The sequence below is a fragment of the Dromaius novaehollandiae genome, chromosome 24 (genome assembly GCF_036370855.1).
Source record: "Dromaius novaehollandiae isolate bDroNov1 chromosome 24, bDroNov1.hap1, whole genome shotgun sequence".
NCBI lineage: Eukaryota > Metazoa > Chordata > Aves > Casuariiformes > Dromaiidae > Dromaius > Dromaius novaehollandiae.
Window position 1 is genome coordinate 8,956,098 of NC_088121.1, and position 13,352 is coordinate 8,969,449.

Genomic DNA, 13,352 nt, shown 5'->3' on the forward strand with positions numbered 1-13,352 from the left:
CTTCTAAAACTATCTCCTCATGACCCCTGAGGATGCAATTAAGGAAGCACCACCCTTGGCTGCTCTTTCTGCAAGCATCTAAAGGTTTCGGACGCGCACGCAAGCTCAGCAGCTCGTGCGATAGCTGAGCTGTGATACGCCTGGCTGCAGGGCTCCTGAAGCAGCTCCCGCGCTGGGAACATCACCCCGCGCCGGGAACGTCACCCCACACCGGGACTTGCCTTCGAAAGGCTGGGCCTCTGGATTGGCGTAGGTGAGCGAGGCCGTGAGCCCAAGCGCGTAGCCACTGACGCACGACGTCACCTCGGAGGCAGCGAGCGGCAGCGGGCAGCGGGTCGTCCGGTTGATCAGCCCCGGCATCTTCCCCAAGATCCGTCGGTCCCAGTGATGAGCTGCAAACAGGCAGAAGGAGGTGAGGAAATGAGGAGCCCCAAGAGGCTGAAGTGCACCAACGTCCCCACCACCTCGTTTTGGCTCTTGGAGGACAGGGAGATGACTCCTCACCGCCCAGGTCCCTGGAGGAGGTTACTGCCAACCGCTTTCCCCTGCTCGCTCCCTGCACCGGTCCCAGCCTTGTCAAAGGCTCCCAGGGTGCTTCGCTGCTCCAGGGGACGACGAGCGGGATGGAGCTGCCCCGCAAGGGCAAGGAGAACATCAACGGCCAACGTGGAGACGCTGATCCGGCCACACACGTCCACCGGTTTCATCACCTCCATCTGCTCTCGGTCTCTTCCCAGGGCCAGGCAGTGCCGAGGAGGAAAACGGTGCCCATGCGAGCACCCAAGCTGCACCTCCAAAGAGCTCCAAGGAGCTGGAGGAGGCCTCCACTGGCCTCAGCACTGGCGTGAGCTGATATGAAGACCCAAGGCAAGTATTTGCCCCAAATCCTCTCCCGAGCTATGGAGCCGGTTCGGATGATGCTGCCCTTTTACTGGTGCCACCCATCTATTGCCCAGGTTTGGGCAGAACAGGTTGACTTCTCTTTTGGCCTTCCCGCTTCTCGCCTTCCTCTCAAGGGACATGTTTCTCCAGGACAAGAACACAACTATGAACGTTTTCCTTTACTCTCTGGGCCGAAAGACCCCAGAGGGAGAGACAGGCACCCTTCCTGCCCTCTCCTGCCCTTGCCCGCCTTGGGGCGACAGCGGCACCGCACTGTGGCCGGCGGTGGTGGGACTGTCCTCCAGCTCCGGTGTCCCACACCTCCAGATCCTTTCTGCAAAGGATGACTCATCCCTCCGGGCTCCGGATCAGCAGAGACATTCAGATGCAAAGCGGCTGCTTCTGCCAATTACGTCTCCACTCTTCTCACGAGCAGGTTTTCTTCTGTTCCAGCTCGTCTCCCCCATAGACCAGGGCTTCAAAGGAGACCTTTTGGGGCGCTTTCAGGCCACAGCCAGCTCCCCGGGGGGATCTGGAGAAGTTGCTAGGCAGCAGCTCTCCCCGGCTGGCTCGGTAATGCTTTATGCAATGATTTAGGAGGCCCGGGAGGAGCCAGCAGCAGCGAAACGCGTCGTCTTCCCATTTCCTAGCAGTTCTGTGTTATTAAAATCACCTTTATATGCAAATGTCATGGAAGATGCAGACGGCAGACATTGAGGTCATGAGTTTGGGCAGGAAAATTGTGTTAATGAGGGGAAAAGGGAGAGGGAGCAGGGGGTGGCCAGCCAGGGCAAGCTGCAGGGGTGCCGGAGCAAGGATGGAAACGAGGATTAGAGCAGGATCCTCCGAGCTACGCCAAAAGGGCCGGGAAAGCCAGAAGCCGGCAAGTTCATCCGCTATGGGGAGAGATAGTGAAGGGCATCTCACCGCCGAGATGTGGCAGAGGCCATCAGGATACGGGGAAGGGGCTAAACACCAGATGCAGGATGCCTTAGAGGAGGAGAAGAGAGGGGGAAATAACACGAAGATGTTCCGTCTACCAGCTAGGTGCAAAGGGAGCTCGTGACGGGGTTGCCCGAGAGGTGAATTCAGGCTTGCGGAGAGCAATTTTGGCCCTTGGCCACAGCAGTTTGCGGCAAGGCTGAGCTGAAGCCCTGACACCCCCAGCAAAACCCAAAAAGGGTGCAAGAAACATCTCCCCGGCTTGGTGCAATGCTCTGAAGTTTCAGCGTGTTTTCATTGCACGCTGGAGCAAAAACCAGACCTTTCCTCCTCCTTGGGACCCAAAACGACGACAGGAAGGGCTGGAGGTCCTTGGCAACCTCCCCTCCAGGTCCAGCCTGGACCCACACGTGGTGGGACTGTACCCCCAGCTCATCCCCGCAACACCTGGAGGAAGAGACCGCTTTCCCACAACCGGGCAAGCTGTTCCCGCGGCTTCATTTGCATCAATCAACACTGACATCCAGCGGCTCGTCCGGATGGTTACAGTCGGCCTTCCTCGCCCAGACGGCGACGCGCGGAGATCCGCCAGCTCCGGAGGCACCGAGTGCCTGTTGCACCACCGCGATGCGAAGCCGTCGCCTCCGGAAGCAACGGCGGCAAAGCGGGTTCCCGGCCGGCTGCGGGAGTGGCAGCATCCCGTGCTGCCCCGGCTTCAGGCTCCGCGGCGACGCTCTGGCTTCGCAGAGCCGGATTTTGGGGGCTCGGACCAACTTTTGGAGCCACCATGATGCAGAGCCAGTGGAGTCGGGAAGGAGCCACCGATGCCCTGGGGAGGTGCCCATGGCCAGGGGGACCCCCAGGACCCCCGGGAGCAGCACAGCCCCGCTCCATCCACCCCGTCCCAGCAAGAAGAGCTGCCCGGCCCAAGCCAAGCTGGGTGCTCAGCCCCTTATGGGGGGGATCAAGGTGCCCCCTCACCCCACCAAGCTCACGGGTTGAGCTCAGTCCTCCCTTCCCCTAAATCAGGGTGACATCCCACCCGGCGGCCCAGGAGCAGCACCCAGCACCCATCATCCAGCCTCCATCGCCTTCCCCGTCGCCCGCCCGCAGGCGGACGAGGACAGTCTGTTAACGCCTGTATTATTTTGGGGATGGGGGGGATGCGCAGGGGCTCAGGGCGCAGCCGGCAGAGGCGAAGCAGGGAGGCGGCCACCCGCGACGCGTGGGTGCGGGGGGGCCGCTGCTTTTCTTACCTTCGCTGGGAGAAGAGGCAGGAGGAAGGGGATAGAGGGGCTGGAGCAACTTCACCCTCTCCCGCTGGGTCCCGAGCCGGGGGGCAGGAAGGCAGGAGAAATCCCGGAGGCGGCCGGCAGCGCTTCAGACCGCTTTTGTGTCTGCAAGACAAGAGGAGCCGGCGCTGCGGCGAGCGCCGGCGCGGGGGGAGCTCGGCTGCGCGGCCGGCGCCCCGGACGGACCCGGCAACACGTGTGCGGACGCCCGAGCACCGCCCGTCGCGATCCCCGGAGCTGTCTGGGAGCCGGGGGGGCTCCCGCTTCCTTCCCCCCCCTCCCCGGCCGGGTTTGGTACCCAAGCGGAGCTGTTTGTTTTGGCGGGGAGGTAACCATGACGATGGCCCCGTGCACGCAGGCTGATGCTCCCCGGCCTCCCCGCGGCCCCCCCGCCGCAGGCATCGCCCACCCTCAACAGCGGCAAAGCTGGGAGGGAAACCACATCCAAAACCCCCCCGTGCTACAGATTCACCAGGGAACCTGTCTGCTTTAGCCAGCGTGGACCCATCACGCCAGCACGCGGTGACCGAGCCCCGAGACGCGTCCACTCCAGCCCGCCATCCTCTTTTTTCCGCTTGCGTTTAGCTCAACACGGAGCTATCTGCTCCCGGCCCGGCTGCGGGAAGCCGGAGCGAGCAGGACGCAGCGTATCGAGCGCACGACGGCGGCTAAAGGCGCTCGCTAACGGCGCACGGACCCCCGGTCTGGAGCCTTCGCCCCATGTCTGGCTCTTCGGGGGCGCCCTGAAGCTCCAGGATTTACAGTTCTCGCTAGATATGTGAGTGAACCCTGGAAAAAGCCCACCTGCTGCATTTCCAGTGCTCGCTAAAGCGTTTGCTTACTACGGCGTTTGGCTCAAGCGAAGAAAATAACATATGGCAGGAAAAAAACCCTGGGATTCATACCAAGGAGCCTGGTAGCCGAGGCATGTTTATTTATAAAACAGAGCGGGAGCTGGCGCGGCCGAGGCAGATGCAAGAAGAAGAGCAGCGGCAGCAGCTTGCCAGACGCGAGGGGCACGCGGAGCTGGGAGCGACGCCGGATCTGCTGCCCCAGCGTTATCCGTCGCTCCCAGGCCAGGGCAAAGCCTTCGGCAGGGACCGAAAAGCGCTGCGATGAAGACAACGGCTCCTGCAAAACAACCTGGAAAACCCGATGAAGCCCAAGACTGGCACCAGCCTATGGGGCCTCGACCAGCTTGGAGATCCGTCTCCAAAGCTACCTCGAGCCCAGAGCGCTCGGGGACCCAACACACCTGCGTTTTCTACGCCGCTGGCTGCTTCTCCTTACGTATAAAATGCATAAGGAGAGCTGGGTTTTGATATAGGGGGAAATGTTTTTTTATGGGGAACAAATATTTAACGCTGAAGGTGAGGTTCAGCATCATCCTAACGTTCAAAAGTGCTGCCGTGGGCGAAAGTGGCTCGCACGGGCCTTCGGGCCGGCATTTATCACTCCTCATCCTCCCCAGATTGGCAACGCCCAGGAAACACCATCAGCGACGAGGGCGGCCTCGTCCCGGGGAGTTGGGGTGAGATATCGGAGAAAACGCCGCAGGGGCGTGAACAGATTTACTGGGAAACCGGTTTACGTTACTCAGCTCACTCACACCTCAGCGTTACGTGACTACGCAGCACTCCGGTGTCTGCACACTCTGAATGCAGCCAGGTGCTGGGAGGTCTGAAAAAGGGAAAAAAAGCAGGAAAAAAACCCCTCACCTAAACCAAATCTGCCAGACGGAGAGCAACGAGCACTTCTGAACCTCTCCATGTGCTGCTCTGTATGTAAACGCAGAAAATAACAGTAATAATAAAAAAAATCACCCTGTCAGGAGATGCTGGTGATGAGGAGGGATAACGCAGTGATAACTGCCTCCCTCCCTCCGAGCAGATGAGGGCAACGTGCAACGTCTGCCCTCCCTGGACGTCTTCCTCATGCCTCGGTTTTCCCACCTCTAAAATGGGCAGAGGCCAAGTGCTTACAGGCCTCTGCAACGCCCTGCCTTTCCCCCGCGCCTTTAATTTCCCCTTAATTCATTAATTAACGTGTTGGACTCGCCCACAGCTGCTTGCTGCACTCCAGCTGAAAACCTCGTGTGCTGGGCACCCTCCCTGCCCCACAGCCAGGTCTGACCCCAGCTCCACAGCCCTGCCAGGCCCCAGGCCTGCACCCCACAGCCCGGCCTGACCCCAGCCCCACAGCCCATCCTGACCCCAGACCCACAGTCAGGCCCAGTCCAGCCCCACATCCCACATCCAGGCCAGGCCCCAGGCCCAGAGGCCACAGGCTGGCCCAGCCTTGGCCCCACAACCAGGCCCAGACCAGCCCCATAGCCAGGCCATGCCCTAGCCCTGCATCCCACAGGCTGGCCCAGCATCGGCCCCACAACCAGGCCAGGCCCCAGCCCCACAGCCAGCTCAGAACCCAGCCTCAGCCCCACATCCCACAGCCCATCCTGACCCCAGCCCCACAGCCAGGTCAGGCCCCAGCCCTGCATCCCACAGCCAGGTCAGGCCCCAGCCCTGCATCCCACAGCCTAATCCAACCCCAGCCACAAAGCCAGGCCCAGTCCAGCCCCACAACCAGGCCCAGCCCCAGCCCCACAGCCCACTGACTGGCCCAGCCTCAGCCCCGCAACCAGGCCATGTCCAGCCCCACAGCCAGGCCAGGCCCCAGACCCAGCCCCACAACCAGGCCCAGGCCCAGGCTCAGCCCCACAGCCAGCTCAGACCCCAGCCCTGGCCCCACAGCCAGGCTCAGGCTCAGCCCCACAGCCTGCTCAGCCCCAGCCCCATAGCCAGGTCTGATCTGACCCCAGCCCCACATCCCACAGCCAGGCCATGTCCTGCCCCACAGTGAAGGTGAACCTTGAATACCAGTTCTCCTGGACCACTCTTCCCCCCAGGGCTGTATCCCATGAGATTTTTCCAAGCGGGTCCTTGAACAGCCTGAAGTCTGCTCTCTTGAAGTCCAGGGCTGTGAACCTGCTTTTTGCCTGCTAACTTCTGGCAACGGACTCCACCATCTTGTGGAGCTGAGATGTAGAATCTTTAACTTGTTCCAGAAGTGCCTCTAACTCTACAGGGAAGTATCTTCTATTCCCTTGCCCCTCTGAATATGTGATGTTTGAAAAGGAAGAGGAAGAAATGGTTAGGAATTCTGAAACTTGGATTAATTAAAACTAGATTTTCCATAACTACAGGATAATTTACAGGTTGAGTATGTAAAATAAGAAGTAACAAATAACAGACACTGGAGACGATGGGACAGGTTTCGCAAGAATCACTGAGGAGAGACATGGGGCAAGAAGTTTTGGCAGGGAGCACTGAAAAGGAAAGGTTTCAGTTAGAAGTGCTGACAGATGACATGGTGACAGGCTTGGGTGGTAGCACAGAGGGGAAAGACAGAAAGAGGTATTGACAGAAAGCGCTAAGGGAAGAGTTGAAGACAGGTTTACCAGGAATTGCTGAGGAAAGATGGGGAAAATGGATAAATGTTTTTTGTGGGAAGTGCTGTGGGGAGGGGTGAAACCTTTTGGCGGGAAGCACTGAGAGGATGGGCGACAGGGTTTTGGCGGGAAGCGCTGAGGAGGGGGAGGGGTTTTTGTGGTAAGCGCTGAGGGGAGAGAGGGGAAAGGTTTTGGCGGGAAGCGCTGAGGGGAGAGGGGAAACGTTTTGGTGGAAGTGGCAAGGCAGGCAAGGGGAAAAGTTTTGTCAGGAAACGTCAAAGGGGACAGTGGGTAAATGTTTTTTGTGGGAAGAGGGAGAGGGGAGAGAATTCTTGTGGGAAGCGCTGAGGGGAGGGAGGGGAAAGGTTTTTGTGGAAAGTGCTGGGGGGTGAGGGGAAAGGCTTTTTGTGGGAAAGGTCAAGGGGAGAATGGGGAGAGCTTTTGGGGAAGTGTGGAGGGAGGGGTTAGAGTTTTTCTGTGGGAAACACTGAGGAGAGGGGAAAGGTTTTCTGTGGGAAGCGCTGAGGGGAGAGGGGAAACATTTATTGAGGGAAGTGTTGAGGGGAGAGGGGAAAGATTTTTTGAGGGAAGTGCTGAAGGGAGAGAGGGGAAAGGTTTTGGTGGGAAGCGCTGAGGGGAAAGATTTTTTGAGGGAAGTGTTGAGGGGAGAGGGGAAAGATTTTTTGAGGGAAGTGTTGAGGGGAGAGAGGGGAAAGGTTTTGGCGGGAAGCGCTGAGGGGAAAGATTTTTTGAGGGAAGTGCTGAAGGGAGAGAGGGGAAAGGTTTTGGCGGGAAGCGCTGAGGGGAAAGATTTTTTGAGGGAAGTGCTGAAGGGAGAGAGGGGAAAGGTTTTGGCGGGAAGCGCTGAGGGGAAAGATTTTTTGAGGGAAGTGCTGAAGGGAGAGAGGGGAAAGGTTTTGGTGGGAAGTGCTGAGGGGAAAGATTTTTTGAGGGAAGTGCTGAAGGGAGAGAGGGGAAAGGTTTTGGCGGGAAGTGCTGAGGGGAAAGATTTTTTGAGGGAAGTGCTGAAGGGAGAGAGGGGAAAGGTTTTGGTGGGAAGTGCTGAGGGGAAAGATTTTTTGAGGGAAGTGCTGAAGGGAGAGAGGGGAAAGGTTTTGGTGGGAAGCGCTGAGGGGAAAGATTTTTTGAGGGAAGTGCTGAAGGGAGAGAGGGGAAAGGTTTTGGCGGGAAGTGCTGAGGGGAAAGATTTTTTGAGGGAAGTGCTGAAGGGAGAGAGGGGAAAGGTTTTGGTGGGAAGTGCTGAGGGGAAAGATTTTTTGAGGGAAGTGCTGAAGGGAGAGAGGGGAAAGGTTTTGGTGGGAAGTGCTGAGGGGAAAGATTTTTTGAGGGAAGTGCTGAAGGGAGAGAGGGGAAAGGTTTTGGTGGGAAGTGCTGAGGGGAAAGATTTTTTGAGGGAAGTGCTGAAGGGAGAGAGGGGAAAGGTTTTGGTGGGAAGCGCTGAGGGGAAAGATTTTTTGAGGGAAGTGCTGAAGGGAGAGAGGGGAAAGGTTTTGGCGGGAAGTGCTGAGGGGAAAGATTTTTTGAGGGAAGTGCTGAAGGGAGAGAGGGGAAAGGTTTTGGCGGGAAGTGCTGAGGGGAAAGATTTTTTGAGGGAAGTGCTGAAGGGAGAGAGGGGAAAGGTTTTGGTGGGAAGCGCTGAGGGGAAAGATTTTTTGAGGGAAGTGCTGAAGGGAGAGAGGGGAAAGGTTTTGGCGGGAAGTGCTGAGGGGAAAGATTTTTTGAGGGAAGTGCTGAAGGGAGAGAGGGGAAAGGTTTTGGTGGGAAGCGCTGAGGGGAAAGATTTTTTGAGGGAAGTGCTGAAGGGAGAGAGGGGAAAGGTTTTGGCGGGAAGTGCTGAGGGGAAAGATTTTTTGAGGGAAGTGCTGAAGGGAGAGAGGGGAAAGGTTTTGGTGGGAAGTGCTGAGGGGAAAGATTTTTTGAGGGAAGTGCTGAAGGGAGAGAGGGGAAAGGTTTTGGCGGGAAGTGCTGAGGGGAAAGATTTTTTGAGGGAAGTGCTGAAGGGAGAGAGGGGAAAGGTTTTGGCGGGAAGCGCTGAGGGGAAAGATTTTTTGAGGGAAGTGCTGAAGGGAGAGAGGGGAAAGGTTTTGGTGGGAAGCGCTGAGGGGAAAGATTTTTTGAGGGAAGTGCTGAAGGGAGAGAGGGGAAAGGTTTTGGTGGGAAGCGCTGAGGGGAAAGATTTTTTGAGGGAAGTGCTGAAGGGAGAGAGGGGAAAGGTTTTGGCGGGAAGCGCTGAGGGGAAAGATTTTTTGAGGGAAGTGCTGAAGGGAGAGAGGGGAAAGGTTTTGGCGGGAAGCGCTGAGGGGAAAGATTTTTTGAGGGAAGTGCTGAAGGGAGAGAGGGGAAAGGTTTTGGTGGGAAGCGCTGAGGGGAAAGATTTTTTGAGGGAAGTGCTGAAGGGAGAGAGGGGAAAGGTTTTGGCGGGAAGTGCTGAGGGGAAAGAGGAGACCTTTCGGTGGAAAGCACCAAGGGGGGGCGAGGGGAAAGATTTTGTTGGGAAACGTCGAGGGGAGAGTGGGTAAATGTTTTTTGTGGGAAGTGCTGTGGGGAGGGGTGAAACCTTTTGGCGGGAAGCACTGAGAGGATGGGCGACAGGGTTTTGGCGGGAAGCGCTGAGGAGGGGGAGGGGTTTTTGTGGTAAGCGCTGAGGGGAGAGAGGGGAAAGGTTTTGGTGGGAAGTGCTGAGGGGAGAGGGGAAACGTTTTGGTGGAAGTGGCAAGGCGGGCAAGGGGAAAAGTTTTGTCGGGAAATGTCAGGGGGTTAGTGGGTAAATGCTTTTTGTGGAAAGCACTGTGGGGAGGGGTGAAACCTTTTGGCAGGCAGCACTGAGAGGATGGGGAAAAGGTTTTTGTGGGAAGTGCTGAGGGCAGGGAGAGGGAAAGGTTTTCTAGGGAAGCACTGAAGGGAGAGAGGGGAAACTTTTTTTGGTAGTGCTGTGGGGAGAGGGGGAAAGGGTTTTTCTGCGGAGTATTTACGGAAGGGAGAGGGAAATATCTTTTTATGAAGTGTTCAGGGGAGAAAGTGGAAAGAGTTTGTCAGGAAACAAGTTGGTACTGGGGAAAGATTTTTGTGCAAAGTACTGAGGAGAGGGGAAAGGTTTTATCAGGATGTGCTGGAAGGGAAAAGGCTTTTCTGCAAAGTGCTGAGGGAAAGAGGGAAGGAATGGTTTTGTCTGGAAGTCTTGAGGGAAGAGGGGAAAGTTTTTTTCCGGAAGTGCTGAGGGGAGAAGGTAAAAGGTTTTGGTTGCAAGTGCTGAGGGGAAGGAGAGAAACTGGTTTTATTGGGAAATGCTGAGGGGAGAGAGAAAGGGTTTTTGTGGGAAGATTGAGGAGAGATGTGAAAGGGTTCTGGGGAAGCACTGAGGGCAGAGAGGAAAGGTTTTTTTGTGTGAAGTGCTGAGGGAAGGAGGGGAAACTTTTTGCCCGAAGGTGCTATAGGGAGAGAGGGAAAGATTTTTTCCAAGAAGTGCAAGGGGCGGGGGGAACCTTTTGAGCAAAGTGCTGGTGGTGGGGCGAAGGGTTTTGGTGGAAAGCATGGATGGGAGGAAGAGGGAAAAATTTTGTTAGAAGTGCTGAGGGGAGGCAAGAGGGATTAGTTGGGAAAGGCCGAAGGGAAAGAGATGAGAGGCTTTTGTGGGAAGTGCTGAGGGAAGAGAAGGAAAAGACTTTGGGTAAGTGCTCAGGGGAGAGAAAGGAAAAGCTTTTGTTGGGAATTCCTTACATGACAGCACAGAAAGGGTTTCTGAATGAAGCAGTGAGAGAAGAAGAGGAGAACTTACCTTAGAAACTTCTGAGGGAAGAAAGATTTTTTTGGGGAAGCACTGAGTGAAAAAAGAGAAAGGGTTTTCTTGTTAAACCCTGAGTGCAGAGAGAGCAAGAGCTTTTCAGGGAAACGCTGAGGTGAGCTATGGGAAAAGTTTCAGCCAAGGTGCTGAGAGAGTGTGAGTTGGGACCGCCCAGGAGGGTGGGCGGTCTCACCCTACCCTAATGGGCGGTCCTATGGCTCCGGCATCTAAAGACCTCCCCCGAGCCAAGAAATGGAAAGCACGGTGACTTCCACCTGCCTTACAGGGCAGTCACTCCCACCAGCTGACAAAGGGCATAAAATGGCAAAAGGCCAACTGAGCAGAGAAACAGCACGTTGGCCAGTAATATGGGTGTAACTGAGCTGTGAATCTCTGCTCAGTCGGCCTTTTGCTGTGCTACGCCTTTTGTCGGCTGCTGGGAGTGACTGCCCTGTAAGGCGGGTGGAAGTCACCGTGCTGTCCCTTTCTGAGCTTGGGGGAAGTCTTCTTGGATGTAGTTTTATACCTCTCTCCCTTTGGGAGGACAGGAGGCTGCAGTGTTTGAGATTGGCTGGAGGTGGTGCTGCAACGAGGTCTTTTTCCTCTTCTGGGAAGCTGTCCGTCTTGCGTGCGTGTTGGTATGTGTGGGGACGGCGTGACCGTTGTGGATTGCGTATTTGTATGTTTTTGCTCTAAATCGCTGCAGTATTAGCTATGGACGCTTCGCAGAAGCAGAGAAGAAGAACCATTGTGTGCGCTCACCCAAGGAGCCTCCTTGCCTTCCCGCAGAAGGGAATTTTTGTGGGTACAGAACACATCCCCCTTGCTGCTGGGGAGAAGGCAGGCTCTTAAAGAGCCCCTCTGGCAGGTACTCAGGCATGCTCAGCCCGTAAGTGAGGAGCGGGTCAGCCTCCGTTGAGTACTGCGGCTGACTGAGGTTACCCTTGGCATGTCAGCGCAGTAAGGAGCATGCGTGGCATGAGCCTTCCCTTCAAGGGATGCATGCGTATGCAAGGCTTATGCCTCTGAGCTCACCGACCTGCCCGTAATCGGGGTCGAGGTCTCTGCCCGCAGGGCTTCATGCCCGGGTGGCAGTCTGTGCACTGTGAGTACCCAGTAATTCCAGGCCCAGAGAGGAAGACCCTTCTGGCCTCCCTGTAATGAGGGTGTGGGTCGATGGTGCAGCGGCCTCTTGCCTTGATGCTGCTTTTGCTAGGCAGCCAGGGTGAGCACCTTGTAAAGTAGGATGCCAGTGGCATTCCTGCTGCTGCGGGTGGGTGGGGCGGGGGGAGCACAGAGCTCTCCTGAGCCTTGCCGTCCCAGTAACCGGGGCTCCGGCCCCTGCCTTTACGGCGCTGTGCCCTGCTGAGAGCCTCGGCCAAGCGAGAACTCTGCTACCAGGGTGAAGGCCATCAGAGCTGCCTCTCTGAGAAGCAGAGAGGCCCCTGGTGCCTTGAGCACCATGGGCTCCCTGCAGTGCAGGGGCCCAGCTGCTCCTTTGGCTCCTTGAGAAGAGGCCGCTTTTCCGAGCCTGCTTGCGGAGTGAGCCCCCCATGCAAGTGAGGGGTGAGACTCTTCCGCGTGCGTTGCCTGGCCCCTCCCCAGCCTTCGGTGCCCGGAGTCCTGGCCCTTTCTCACAAGCCCCCAACCCGCCTGGATGTCTCCAGGCAAGCCTCAAGCCTTCTGCGCAGATGTGCTGTTGGAGGGGGATGCTGCTTCTGCAGCCCGGGCCGGCGAGGGCAAGAAGGGCAGCCCCTCTGGCAGGCTGGAGGGGACGCCCTGGCAGGCGCTGCTCCAGATGGTTGTCTCTGGAGCAGGCCGGTACGAGTGTCGCCTGCCCATCTGCAGCCTCTCTTTTTCCCCCGGGCGCGTTCTGCACGGCGCCGTGTAACGATCGCCTGCGGAGAGCGTGGAGCTGGGCTTCTGCAGGGTGGGCTCCTCGGTGGGTCTGTCATTCCGGGGGTGGGGGGGCCTTGAGGGGTGCCGGAAGACCCACCGAGAAGCGTAAGGGAGGAGCCCATGGCGGCCTTAGGGCTTGAGTGCCAGGCTGCGTGCTTGCTGGGTGGGGACAGCCTTACCTCCTCAGGTTAAGTTCAGCTGGGCTGGGACTGGAGTTGTTTCCTCGATGTCCTGATCTTGTCTCTCGGCTCTCTCTTGCTGCCGGTTCCCTGGTCCTGCAAAGTAGAAGTGGGCAAGAGGAGGAAGGCTTTGGAGCAACTGCGAGCAACAGGAGTGAAGACTCTGCAAGCTCATCAGGAGGCCAAAGATGCAAGTCGCAGAAGATGGCGGGGAAGGCGAGGGAGCCTGGACACTGGCACTTCTCTGAAGGTAGGGGAGGGCCCGGGATGCAGATCAGCTTTCGCTGTTGCTCCTGAGCCCCTCTGTTGCCCAGAGCAGCGTGGCCGCCCTGTAGAGAGGGCTGTGGTCTCTGCTCGGTTGGCCTTTTGCCGTGCTACGCCTTTTGGCGGCTGCTGGGAGTGACTGCCCTGTAAGGCGGGTGGGAGTCACCGTGCTGTCCCTTTCTGGGCTCGGGGGAGGTCTTCAGAGGCCTGAGCCGTGGGACCGGCCAGTAAGTCGGGTGCCAGCCTCTGGAGCGGTGGCACGGGGGCACGCAATGGCAGCCTGTGCGGCGTGGCTCCCCTGTAGGCAGGGTGGAAGCCGCGAGCTACAGGTGTCTGGCCCGCGGTGCCTTGAGGCGCCTGCCCGCTCCGTCGTCGGAGCCCGTGGGGCTTCCTGCCCGGGCAGCAGGTACTTGCGCAGGGCTCTCCTGTAAGTCAGGTGCACAGCCCGAGGCTTCGTTGTCTGGGTGCATGCCTTGTGCTGCACTTTGAGAGGGGATGCGAAGGCCTTTGTTATCAAAGTACCGGCCGCCTGTCAGTAAGTTGGATGGAGTTTTATACCTCTCTCCCTTTGGGAGGACAGGAGGCTGCAGTGTTTGAGATTGGCTGGAGGTGGTGCTGCAACGAGGTCTTTTTCCTCTTCTGGG

At 57.6% G+C, this 13,352-nt stretch overlaps 1 protein-coding gene and 1 long non-coding RNA gene across 7 annotated transcripts in view; one reads left to right on the top strand and one right to left on the bottom strand.

Moving 5' to 3' along the window:
- VWA5B1 (von Willebrand factor A domain containing 5B1) overlaps positions 1-12,542 on the bottom strand; it is a 26,823-nt gene extending 14,281 nt beyond the window's left edge. For 2 of the 6 annotated variants that reach the window (XM_064497098.1, XM_064497093.1), the window contains exons 1-6: positions 10,361-10,597; positions 5,984-6,227; positions 4,835-4,894; positions 4,022-4,247; positions 3,081-3,221; positions 222-392 (exon numbers count right to left, since the gene is read on the bottom strand). In XM_064497098.1, the coding sequence (XP_064353168.1) occupies positions 222-360 (139 nt within the window). In that variant the 5' untranslated portion in view covers positions 361-392; positions 3,081-3,221; positions 4,022-4,247; ... (1 more) ...; positions 5,984-6,227; positions 10,361-10,597. Of the gene's footprint in view, positions 1-221; positions 393-3,080; positions 3,222-4,021; positions 4,248-4,834; positions 5,247-5,983; positions 6,228-10,360; positions 10,599-12,444 lie in introns of those variants that run through there. The other 4 variants (XM_064497096.1, XM_064497094.1, XM_064497095.1 and 1 more) reach the window with 4 other exon arrangements.
- LOC135323571 (uncharacterized) overlaps positions 12,533-13,352 on the top strand; it is a 19,163-nt gene continuing 18,343 nt past the window's right edge. Inside the window, exon 1 of the long non-coding RNA XR_010385042.1 lies at positions 12,533-12,694. This is a non-coding gene — a long non-coding RNA (uncharacterized LOC135323571). The remainder of the gene's footprint in view (positions 12,695-13,352) is intronic.